General features: G+C 38.7%; 1 protein-coding gene across 2 annotated transcripts in view; it reads left to right on the plus strand.

Moving 5' to 3' along the window:
• The window catches only part of LOC124232967 (transmembrane protein 156-like), a 40179-nt gene extending 27277 nt beyond the window's left edge, over positions 1-12902 (plus strand). Inside the window, exons 6-7 of one of the 2 annotated variants that reach the window (XM_046649942.1) lie at positions 10415-10520; positions 12307-12902. In XM_046649942.1, the coding sequence (XP_046505898.1) occupies positions 10415-10520; positions 12307-12319 (119 nt within the window). In that variant the 3' untranslated portion in view covers positions 12320-12902. The remainder of the gene's footprint in view (positions 1-10414; positions 10521-12306) is intronic. The other variant, XM_046649943.1, reaches the window with a different exon arrangement.
• Positions 12903-13598: the final 696 nt, after the last annotated feature.

Below are 13598 nucleotides of genomic sequence, written 5' to 3' on the forward strand. Positions count from 1 at the left end.
GCATAACATCTGGCATGTAGTTCATGCACAATAAAAGCTTATTAAATTGCAGAAACCCTAAGGGGAAATGAGTGCAGATCAAAAAGAGAGGATGGGCAAGAAATGAATCTTGGGGGCTGGGAAAGGAGAAAATGAATGAAGAGACAGAGAGTGAGCAGAGGGAACATAATTCCATTTCATTAAAGAACATACAACACATTTTGTAGAATTGCTAAGAATATCAGAGAATAATGAGTAACATTGACCATCTTGAAGAAGAGATTTTGAGAACTATGCAAAAGTAACTTTGAAATGTATCCGTAGAAACTGTGCTTAATGAGTTGACCACATTGGGAGACCCAAGCCAGGGGCAGGAGCAGTGGACTAGGACCTGAATCACTGGATGCAAACAATAGAAACCACCTTGACAGAGAGGAAATCCAATGGAAAATCAGTAGGTAACCCATAGAAGCAGCAGGAAGATTAGAGAATCTGAGCGTGGAAAACAGGAGTTAAGGGAGGCCAGGGAGCCTAAAATACAGCCAAAGTCACACCACAGGAATGGGTTTGGTGCGAACTCCTCTGCTGGTGTCTGAGCTCCGTCTGAGCTGCCAGAGCTACCCTTAGACCACCTTGCAGCTTTGCATCGCTGCCCAGGATTGCGGGTACCAAGGAGGAGTATCTGATCGACTGAGTGTGGGATACCTGCCCCTGTGGCTTCCTGCATACTTGAGATGTCCACATGCTGGTCAGTCAATAAATAAATGTCTATGACACCAGGTTTCCAGAATTAGCGCTTCTACATATTCCTGCTGCATGGGTTATTAAGGGGGTCATTTCATCTCTCCCCTCGATCAAAAATGGTGAATTCTTCACCTTTAGATATTCAACCAAAATCTACTGAACACCAGCTCTGGGCCAGGCATTATGTTAAGCCTTGATGATACAGTGGCACATCCACAGCACGGTTCCTGCCGTCATAGAGCTGACATCACTGTTAAGGAGATGCTACCTGTGGTTGCTTAAAAACTCATTAAGCGCCTTCCATATGCACAGTACTTTCACATACAGCATTTTATTTCACTTCACAAGAACCTCACTTTTTTCCTGATGAGAAAACTGAAGCTAAAAGAGTTTAAGTAAGTGACCCACAGCCAGTTCCTAGCAGAGTCAGGGTTCAAACTCAGTTTTGTCCAACAGATGCACTTTCTAGCACAGCACTTACTGGCAGTGGTGAACTGGGGAGTCTACCGCTGCTGGCTCAAGCCACAGATCAAAACTCTTCTTGCTCCTTTACATTTAACACAGGAAACCAAAACAAGACATTTTCCCTATAAGGTTGTAGGAGCCTGTGTGAGACGATGTGAGTCATCTGCCAAGCAGCATTTCAGCATTGGCTGAAATGTCTTTTGCAGTTAATGTGGGTGGGTTCTTAAGGGACCATGAATCAAAGAGAACGAAATTTTGTTGTGAAAGAGAATTACTAAATGCCAAAAGTAGATGAGCCAGTAATTTGTATTACCCCAAAATAAAACTAACGGCAAGGTAAAATTATAATTTGCAACATGTTTATGGCCAGTGTAATAAAGACTAAGCAGGTTTCAACTTTCTGCAGAAGAGAAGATAAATTACTGGTGACCAGCAACAAAGCAAGATAACATGAGAATTTAATTTTTACTTGCTTAACTATAATATTTATGGCTTTTAAAATACAGATTTGGGTTCATAAAACAGTAAAGGTTGTAGCCATCTGCTTGGTTACAGAAGAGATCAAAATGCAAAGGGTAACTCTATATACAGGAAGAAATTCATAAGTGTGAAGAGTCTATAGGCAGAATAAGATGATTTATTCTGTTTATTCATTGAATGCCTTTATGTGACAGCCATTTATGCTAGGTCTGGAAGAACCAATGATAAAACATATGCAGATAAATGTCTTCTCCATCTTTGCACAGGCTCTCCCTGCCTGAACCATCCTGCCTCCCTTGCCACCCCCTGCAAACATCCCTTCCTCCCACTCTGCCTTCTTCTAGTTAACTCCAACCCTGCCTTCTGACCCTGGCTTCTGATCTAGGCTTAACTAACACTTCCTCAGGCAAGTCGTATTGAACCTCCTAGACTAGGTCAATTCCACTTATTACACACCCTCATAACACTACAAATCTCTCTTTCTGGCAATTATCACTGCTGCTATTATATCTATCTATCTATATATTTTTTTGGCTTGAGGAAGATTAGCCCTGAGTTAACATCTGTGCCAATCTTCCTCTATTTTATATGTGGGTCACTGCCACAGCATGGCAGACAAGTGGCATTAAGCCTGTGCCCAGGATCTGAACCCATGAACCTGGGCTGCCAAAGTGGAGGGCACTGAACTTAACCACTATGCCAGGGGCTGGCCCCTGTAATCTTATATTTTTGTCTTATTATTTGATTGATGTTTCTCCCATGAGCCAGGTAGCTCCTTGAGGTCAGGGACACTATCTGATAATACTCATCACTGTGTCCCCAGCTCATAACATGGTGCACATGAGGGCACAGAGTAAGTGCCCAACAAATATTTGTCAAATAAATACAACCCGACATTGGTTATGTTGAAAGGATGGCTGCTGCTGCCTTACAAAGATCTTTCAAATACTTTTTTCCCCTAAATTATAAATTTTGATAATGCCTATCCAAAATAATGAAAGGAGAATGGCTAAACACTTCATCAGTTGCATTCCTTGCAGTATTAACACCTGCAGTGTGAATAAACTGGGAACTGAGTCAATGGCTCAGAGTTTTGGCAACTGTCTGTTCAAGGAGTTTTTCTTTAGTTTTAATTCTAGATAACTTCGCAGTCATTTATTTTTCTATCCTCATTTGATTTTCACATTGGCCAGATTTGGAGCAGATGAGCAGTTTTAGGATCACTGTTAACAATAACAGATGGAGATTTGAGCATAGCAGGGAGTTGGCACCTTGAATAAAAGAAATCTATTTTAAGCTGCCATAATTGGTTCTATTAGTCCTAAAAGGCTACTAGCTCTCTTGGGCTTGCACAAAAATGCCAATGTTTTTATGTGATGAAAAGGTCAAAATGATGCATAACAATTTTGAAGTTCTGCATTCCTATGGCAGTATGAAAACACAAGTAAGACTGGAAGGGTTTTTGAAGATAGATGAGAGAACTGATTAAGAATCACCAAACCATCTGAAAATTTCCACATCTGTCTTGACTGAAAATCTGTGAAGATTAACTTGAATTCATTCATCTTTGGAGAAGATCTTATGAGGAAACCAAGCACTTTGTGGGTGATAGTTTAGGCATTTATTATCGTTGTCTCCACAAGCAGTCATGACTGAATCTCTGTTCAAAGGAAACAAAGGAAGCACTGAGGTCATCATGTCCAGGGTTAACTGTCCATTGCCTTGCCCTGCTGAGCACATGTCTGGGTTCTACTAAATTCTGAGCAGATCCCTCAAGTGGGCTTAAAAAGATGCTGCTAAAAATATCGTGTTTTGCACTTGGTAGTGCTTTCTGTTTTTCAAAGTGCATCAAAATACACCTTTCTTACCTCATTTGCCCTTACCTTTATTTTCCTCTCTTTGGCCTCGAGGCAGTCACACTAGCTTTGCTAAAGCCACAAGGTAATCATCTCGGTGGTTCAGGTGTCAGTACCCACTGCCCAACCTTTGAACAGAATGCGTGGGGCGAGGCCAGGGCCCTGCTAGGACTGGCTGCCTAGCTGCTGCCGCCCGCAAGGCCACACAGGTGCCTCACATTAGGGGAATTTACCTGGTCCAACGCTTCTTTCTGGCCTGCGGTCTCAGCCTCCTGCAATAATAACACATCAAGAAGGATCCATTGTGTATTCGGCTCACACTAACGGATTCATAAAACCAGGAGGCCAAGGTATTAATTCACAAAGAATAATACGATTGTGAGAAATACAGACCAAAATGCTTCTGACAGCAAACACGTGTGTCCTCTCTCCTTTGGTAGAACTATGTAGGAAGTCAAATCACAGCCAAGGCTTGTTTGGTAGGTCTTAAAGTGGATTCCTTCGCCCAGCTCATTTGAAAGGCCACCTTCTCCGTTTTAGGAGTAGCCTGATTGTCTTGTTTAACACAGCACTGTTAACATCTAACAGGCGTTGGCCTGGGAATCATATCTGAAGATGACTCTGTGTGTTTGTGCTCTCATTAGGGGTCAATTTTATAGATTAACTCTCAGAGGGCAAGCTTATCTTCCTTATCCCCAAATTCCTGGGTGGCATGTTGTGCTGCTTGAACCTGTTCCCTTTTATTAAGAAAAATGAGGCATGAGGAAGTTAAATGACAGTATTCCAGTTATTCAACACATATTTGTTGAGTACCTATTATGTGTCATGCTCCAGGCTGTGTTCTGGGGGATATAGCTGTGCATAAAATGTATCTTTGTACAAAAGGAGGCAGACAAATAAACAATTCCAACAAAACTGGATACGTCACTATGGGGGAAGTAGAGGTCACAGAGGGCCGTACGTAATATGGATACATAACCCTGTTTACTCCTCCTTGTTTCGTTTTGTTTTTAGCTGTTTTGGATTTCCAATTTAATAACCAAGTGAAATATAGCTGAACAAGTAGTTTTGGAGACAAGAATATCAAAAATTGATGGGGCAAATTCTGTTTGAGCCAAGACAGCCTGGCCAGAAGGAGGAGGTTTTAGATGTGTCTTCACTGTGGGAGATGCTCCTTGTCTTTTACATGAAAATCCTCAGGAACAAAGTGGAGAAAGCGCCTTTCAAGTTTCTGGTACTTGGTGCGAATTAAAAATCACTTTGGAAGGATGAGCTGAGGTTAGATGCCAGATGTCATAGATAAGAAGCACTTTTGAAAAGTGATAGAAATCTAAATAAAAGAAGAAGAAGAAAAGAATTATCAGAGGGCAACCTGGACACTGTCATGGACAGTGTGATGGGTGCTTTATTTGAAAACATAAAGCATGGAGTTTTATTTTTAATCAAGTTTCTACTACTGGAAATCCATTTTGTTGGCTAGATTCAACCAGGTCAAAACTCAGACTGGGGTTCTTTTTAATTTTTTAGGCTCTTCTGAGGTTCCTGCAAAAAGTCAAAGAAATGTTTGATTCAGAGATTTGACAAATTCATGAAAAAGAGTTCTGTGAAATTTTAAAATATTTCCGACTGCTTCTGCTGCTTTAACCAGTGTTGGTGAATTAATATTATTTGAAAGAAACTCTATTTCCCAGTGTAAAACTAGAAAAAATGCCGCCCATTTTAGCCATTCTGAAGAAAGTATTAAAATGACATATATCCTATCTTTTTGCCTTTTTATCAATTTTCCAGAGGTTTTCCTATTGGCATATAAGTTACATGACTTTGGATGCTAGGAGAAACAGAAGATAATACACCCCACTAGAGAGTTACTTTGGACTAGCCATCATTTTGACAGATAATAGCTTTCTATAGTAAGTTATGGTTATACCGCACTATAAAACATCAGCAAACTGAATGAATGAGCAAAGGATGAGCAGTTTGGCTTTCCAACCAGAACAGCTCTGTTACTTTTCTTCAATAATTATTTGCTTTCACGGATAGGCTCTTTTGATACTTTAACCTTAAGAAGAACTATCTCCAAATCTAAACCTCTGGACATTGTAAGATGCTTTGTCAAAGATTGTCTAAGCAATTATTCACATGGTAAGTTCATTCTGAAGCTTTAATGTGCATCAGAATCAACTTGGATGTCTGTAAAAATTCAGGCTCCCAGGCCTTTAGGAAGGGAGACTGTCATTCAAAAGATCTGGGACAGGGTCCTAGAACCTGCATTTTTAAATTACTACCTCGGGTGATTTTCAGGTCAAGGGTCTGTTGATCAATTTATTAGTTTTCTATTGTTGTGTAACAAATTACCATAAACTTGGTGGCTTAAAACAACATACCTTTATGATCTCATTTTCCATGGGTCAGAAATCTGGGCACAGCTTTCTGGACCTCAGGGTCTCACAAGGCTGAAATCAAGGCGTGAGCTGGCCTGGATTCTCATCAGGACACTCTGCTTCGAAGCTCATTTGGGTTGTTGGCAGAATTCATTTCCTTAAGGCTGTATACTGAGGGCCCTAGCTTCTTACTGGCTGTGTCCAGAGTTGCCCTCGGGTCCTACAGGTCCCTTGCGGACCCCTGCTACGTGACTCTTTCCATAGACAGTTTACAGCATGGCATTTTGCTTCTTCAAGCCCAGCAAGAGATCCTCTCTGACCCCAGGAAGGGTCCAGTCTCTCTTTTAAGGCTTTCACCTCATTAAGTCAGCCCTACCCAAAAGAGACTCCCTTTTGAATAACTCAAAATCGACTGATTTGGGATGTTTATTATGATTGCAAAATGTCTTCATCTTTGTGTAACATAATCACAAGAGTGAAATCCTATTCACAGTCCTGCCCACACTCAAGGGAAGAGGATTACAGAGGATGCACTGCAGAGGGTAGGAATCTTGAGGGCCATCTTAGAATTCTGCCTACCACAACCACCCTTTGAGAAACACAGATTTAAAAAGACAAAAGTCACAGACTCCTAGGAACTTTTCAGTCTGAGACAAACAGGGCTGTTGGAGGTGGTCCCATAGCTGTGGTTGGTACTTACTGACAATAAAATAAAATAAAGGATGCTAAGGGGTTCTAGTGCAATGCATCTGTGTAGAAGAGAGCAAGGAGATGGGAGCTCTGCATCCAGGGAAAGACTGGTCTCATTTTTCCACCTTTTCCTGATCAGTTGGAAAGCTTTGTCCTTTACCCCTTAGAAGGCTAAATGCTCTGTAAGAAGAAAATCTAACTTTGGTGGTTATTATAGCATTTTCGTAGGAACGGAAGGGCCCTCAATGTTTGCTAGAAATAGCCTCAAAAAGGCATCTATTCCTGCCGCTTAAGGAGTAGTTGCTATCCTGATTTTTAAAATCTCTAGTTAAGATGGATGATTTTCTGGAAAATTTTACAAAACAGGACACCAGAAGAAATTAAAAATCCAAAAAAAAATTATCATAGAGAATTAGAAAATTTGTCAGTTATCCCTCAAAAGTAACAGGAAGAGTAGTTCACGGGGGAATTTTACTAATTTATAAAAAATAGGTATTTCCAATGGTATTTAAACTATTATAGACCATAGAGAAAAAGGACATATCCTAATTCTATTTATGAAATAAATATTAATATTCACCGTGTCTAAAATGAAACCATTGGGCAATTTTATGTATATCTACACAAAAATTCTAAACAAATATTAACAAAGAATCTAGCAACACAGTTAGAAAATATATATGTATAACACACACACTCATCCCTACTATGATCAAATGGGGCTCTTCTTCTAGGAATAAGGGAACAGTTCAGCATTAGATCTATTAATGTCACTCATTATATTAATAGAACGAAGGGAAGATTGTTTGATCATCCCTGTAGATGCTAAAAATGCATTTGACAAAATACCATACCCATTCTTCATAAAAACTGCTAATAAAAATAAGATGAATAGGTACTTCTTTAACATGATAAAATACATCCATCTCAATCAAAAATCCAGAATCATGCCTAACAGGGAAACACTGAAAGCATGCCTAGCTAAAGCCAGACATTTTCAAGGATGTCCACTCTCGCCACTTTGTCTACCATTGTCCTGGAAGGGCTAGTCAATACAATTAGGGAAGAGACAGAAATACAAGGTTTACAAATTGAAAGGAATAGATAAAATGATCACATATTTTGCAGATGGTAGGATGTGTACATGGAAAATCTAGAATAATTCCCTAAAATGCATCTTAAAAAAAAATTAAGTGAGGGGCAGGGTATAAAATTAATATAAAAAAGCAACAGCATTCACATATTTAAACAACCACCCGTTAGAAGATACACTGCATTTAAAACAACTGTAAAAAGATAAAATAACTAGGAATAGACTTAATAAGAAATGTGTAAGATCTTTCTGAAGAAAACTTTGGAAAAATGCTCCTGAGAGACCTACAAATGACTTGAACAAAAGGAATGGAATATCATGTTCTTGACTAGGAAGATGAATATATAAAGATGCCAATTCTTCCTCAATCAATAAGTTCCTTTTAATATCCCAATGAAAAATAAACTGTCAATAATAGCCAGGAAAAAAATGACATAGTATAATAAAGAGAAGCATCCATTCCATCATGGCACTGGTACATAAGTAGATAAAAATATCTAATGAAAAGTTAGAAAGTTCAGGACTTTAGCAAATGATGAAAATGGCATATCAAATTAGTAGGAAAAAGGGTTACTGAATGAATGATGTTGGGACAACTGAATAACTATCTATGGAAAAAAAATGACTTTATCCCAAGCTCGCATGCTAAGACTAGGGTAAAGTTCAAATGGATCGATGATTTTAATGCAAACGTGAAACCATAAAAGTAATAGAAGCACAATGGTAGAATTAATTCATAACCATAAAGCAGGCCTTTCTAATCATGACACAAAACTCACCTACATAAATTGAACCATGCGAAAAAGAACGTACACAGCAGAAACCGTTAGGGAAAAGTTATTTGCAGTTCATCACAGATAAACAAACTTTCCTCGTATATAAGGAACTTCTAATAAATGATGAAAAAAGACAATAACCCAGTAGGCAAATGGGTTAAAGATGAGAATGGACTGTCTACAGAAAAGGAAATACAAATGGATCTTAATCATATGAAAGGGTGTTCAGTTTCACTCAGAATAAATTCTTACAAAAAATTTTTTTTTGGTATCTACTAGGTACCAATTGGCCTTCTGGGGATAGGAGACACAGCAGTGAACCAAACAAATAAAGATCTCTGCTCCCACGGAGCTTACATTCAGATGGAAATGCAAATCAGAGCTCCACTGAAATGCCATCTTCATCTATTAGATTGGCAAAAATCCAGAAGTTTGACATCACACTCTATGGCACTTTCATGCTTTCCCAAGGCAAATTGAAGGCTAAATCAGTACAACTTCTATGATAGGTAATTTGGCAATAGCTCTCAAAGTTCCAAATGTACAAGCCCTTTGAGCCAGCAATTCTACTTCTAGAAATTTATCCTATAGATTTACTTATATAGGAGAGAAATGACATATGTACAATGTTTATTGCTATTGTGTTTGCAATATCAAAAGATTAGACACAATCTAAATAGGAAGCTGCTTAAAGACATGATGATACAGCCAAACTGTGGAATACCAGGAAGTTGTAAAAAGGAATGAGGGAGCAGTTATGTGGAAAGATCTCCAAGACACATCGTTATGTGTATATGTTTATATAGTATGCTACCAATTGTGTAAAGAAGGACAAAAATAAGATATCCATATATAAATATAAATCCATCATCTAGCTATCTATCAATACACAAAAACTAATAACCTTGGTTGCCTGTGGCAGAGGAAGCGGAGAAGAGAAGGAAATATGTGATGCGCTGGGAAATGGCTGGGAGATGGGGTAAGAGGGAGACATTTTGCTGAATATCCCTTCACAGTTTTTAAATTTTTAATCACGCGAATGTATTCCTTATTCAGAAAATTAAGTCCAAAAAGTGTTTCTCTTACTCAAAATTTTTCTAATTAAAAGAATAAAATTCTGAGAGAAGGTTTGACAATATTTCTATTTTGGTAACCTATAGCAGTGTTTAATCATCTTCATGGACAAGAAGCATCACATTCTTGATGACACAAATCCTCCCTTTTGATTTCTCTTCTTCAGAAGCAACTAACCAAACTTCTTTTTAAATTATAGGTCACCTCCTTTCCATCTATGCTCAGGGCTGTGTATGAAAAAAGTAGAACCATCTGTGAAGCAAAACCCACACACATTATGTAGAACTCAAGTTTCAATATAAAACTAGAGAAACAAGACCCCAGACCCCAGTGGATGAAAGAGATCCATTATGCTATGGATACGAAGTTTCATTTCCTATCTTGAAGTCAGTTGAAGATAATATTAGAAGTCACATAGTCATAGTAAAGGAAGACAGATTAGACTTCATCTAATTTGTAACTTTGCTTCTTGGTAAAATTGTCCCTGAAATCAAGGACGTTGTTAATATTCTCAGGGACACACTTCAACAATATGTAATAGAAGGAAATCTTTGCAGTCTTCAAACTAAAATTCTTTTCTTGCTACTTGATATTGTATTTAAAAAATTTTTTCTCTTCTTTGCTGCTCCTTAACTATGCTTCAGGGCTTGTGCCCAGGAAGTGGGGGGAGAGGAGGAATGAAAGGAAAGAAAGACAGCTAAGAGAAATGAGTTAAAGATGTCAGATTTGTAGGCAGGAAGTGTAGTGAGTGGCAGAAACTGCCAAAATCCTTTCTAGATGTAGAGCGTGGTTCTCCACCACATCAGAAAATATGGTGTCTGTTTTTGCATTGCTGTTGACTAAATATGGACTAAAACAGTTCTCCTTTTTAAATAGCAGAGACAAAGCAGAGGCTGCCCTTAACTCAGATCAAGGAAGTGCTTCCTCCAATACCAGAACTAGAAGTCACTTCCACAGTGCATCAGCAAAATCAGTGTACACGGTGAGTGCTGATTTGACTTTATTGACGGTTTGACTTTATTCACTATAAATGCAAATAGATCCAAGGAGGTATAGTTTACCCCCAACTGCATTTCTATCTGGGTGTAGGAGATAGAAAGTGATGAACTTGCAAGAACAGTCCATATACATTAAGTGACATAAAATAAAATCACTCTTTCCTCCAAGGTCTAGGAAGGACCAGTAAACTAATCTCTTAGCCTGTTAAACTCCATCCCTTGGCACTGTTTCCTGGGGTTGAGTCATAATTCTAGCAGGCCAGTCGTTGTTTCAGTCAGAGCATGAGAAAGGAGAGAATGTAAATTTGTAAAGCAGAACTACTTATGGACCCTCAATTACTGAAATAAAAAATTCCTCTAAATTTAACATCTGGTGGTTTAGATTAATGCACATTGATTATACTGGTCAATGATGGTATACTCAAATTGAATAATTTGAGGAGAATTTAATAAAAGGCCTATTAAGCCAGCATGTGGGAAAACCAAAAAGGAGAGTGTGGCACCCTAGGACTAATGACAGTAGGGTGCCACTACTGTCCCTAAGACTAAAGGGGCAAAGAACTCAGAGAGACAGAGAGGCAGACACATGCACACACATACGCACACAGACAGAATATGTGGGGAGGGCTGCCTGACAGGAGATGTGACCTTTGGTCAAGGGACACCACAGCCTGTGGTTGCCCTGAAGAAGAGAATAAATATCCCAACTTGGTGGTTCTCCTTCTCCGCCATGGGCTAGTGCTTCCCATTGACCAAACCCAACCAGAGCCAGAGGACTGGAGCAGGATGGAGGCAATTTATATAGACTGGCTTCCCATGGCACCAAGCAGGGTGGGGAAAAGTGGAGAGCAGATCTGGAGAGGCAACCTAAGGGATCCAGCATAGGAGGCTCAATATGTCAAACTGGAAACTAACTGCCAAGAATGTGTATGTTGAGGACTTAGAGGGAGGCAGGTCTTAGTGCTTGGGTCTTAGTGTAATCAGGGTCTGCTGTTGGCTCAGAAACTCCTAGGTAGAATATAACGTCATCATATCATTGTTTTAATGAAATATTACTGGATATTAAGCTTGATACCTCTCATTCTGGTCCTCATTCTGGGATGCTCAACCTTGCATGTGAAGAGCTCTCCTTTGTTCATTCACCAAATACTATTTGAGCACCTACTGTGTGCCAAGAATTCCGCCACTCATTGGCAAAAGTAATGTGCAGTCAGTGGAGGAATCAGATTAGGGAACCCCGAGTTCCTACAGATGGTCAAGTAATGTGATAGAGGTATTCACAGGGGACAGGGGAGCATAATGGAGAGACCCCCTCACTCAAAGGACATGTTGCCTAGCATTTAATAGATGTTCAGTACACATTTGTTGAGTGAATGAATAAGTCCCAACTTCTCTGTCTCTCTAATAGAGTCATGGAATGTTATAACCCAAAGAAACTTGAGTGAACACATACTTTCATTTTATAGAAGTGGAAAATAAGCCGAACACACTGGCAGTGGCAGAGCCCAGAGGAGACACTGCTTTTCTTAGGCTGAGAAGTTTATTAGCACTAACCACAATTTCTTCTTAGGTCTATAATGGAGGCTCCATTGCATAACACAGGGTTGGAAAGAGGCCTTAATCAGTGACTTTGGGGAGTTTTTTGGTGTTTTTACATGACACAGTTTTAATAAATGGTTTTAAAATTGTTTTCTGCTAATTCTATTCAGGTAATACTTGACAACATTTTTGTGTGAATAATATTTGCCTTTTTTTTTTTTTAATCTTCAGAATATCCTTTTGAATTGCTCTGGACAACTTGGACTGAACCCTTTTGAGGAATATTCAATTTTATTTTGAGAATGAGTAAACTGGTAAATATTTGGGTCCAGCTGAAGATGCATAATAGGAAACAGTAGGAATGCTGACTGGTTGATGAACACTAGTTCAAGAGCACTCTTTTGACCCAGGAGATCAAAGGAAGGAGAGTTTTTTCAGGAAGCCATTATGAGTCATGGAAAACAAGCTGATGAAACCCACGGAAACAGCAAGAGAACACTAACTCTCCTTGTTTATCCATCATTATGCAGGCATACCTCATTATATTGCACTTCACTTGTATAGCTTACAATAACCCCAAGATTTCGATTTTGAGGAATCAAAAACAGAGCCAAGGATGAAAATCTTTTCCCACATTGCAGATTCTGATTTGACAGGTTTTCAAATAGACCATTTCTATCCGGCAAATTGCTTCAGAGAGCCTGGACTGTTTGTTTATACATTTGTTTAGATTTATCAATCTTGTCTCCTTTTGGCACTGGGATGTTTAAAAAAATTCAAAGATGCCAAAATAAAATGAATTTAACTGAAATATTGGAATTTTTAAATCTAACAGCAAAATGTTTCTCTGATTCTTTTGGCTTTCGTATTTTTATAGCTTTCATTGATGTGAAGAATAATTATAGTTATTAATTACAATAAAAGTACATATCATCAAAAAGCAGCTCTTCATATTGAATAATATAAAAATACCTTCCCAGAGTTAAGGAAGAACTTAATCTCCTGGCTTCATTATATAGTTAAAATTGTTTATCTGAGTAGATTTCTAGACTTGAACTGCAGAGTCAGATTTAACATTAAGAAAACAAACAGAAATGAATGTTTCAGCACACAGAGGTTTTTCTGGTACTCCATTTTTTGGGCTAGATCACAAACTGAGATTCTAATTGTAAGGTTTAGAGATTGAAGACTTGGCAAAAGAAATTCTCCCAGTCTCGCTTTTTCTTGTCTGTGTATCCCTGATTAATAGGTGAGTCAGGCTCAGGTCTGGGATTATTCAACAGGAGTTTAGGGGTGCCACACTCTATAAGGTATGGATATGATACAGTTTCTGAGAAGCCAAATTATCTTTTCCTTACAATCACCCATTCCGTTCAGACAAATGGCTTGGAAATCCATGGGAACTTGGCTTACAAAAGGCATAAATTAAGCTCAAGTTCTGTTAAATTGTGGCAGCTTCCTGGAAGCTAATTTCCCTTGTTTATTAAAATAATAGACTTTAACAGAAACTGTGATGCTTTCAA

This window comes from Equus quagga, unplaced genomic scaffold, assembly GCF_021613505.1.
Source record: "Equus quagga isolate Etosha38 unplaced genomic scaffold, UCLA_HA_Equagga_1.0 146_RagTag, whole genome shotgun sequence".
NCBI lineage: Eukaryota > Metazoa > Chordata > Mammalia > Perissodactyla > Equidae > Equus > Equus quagga.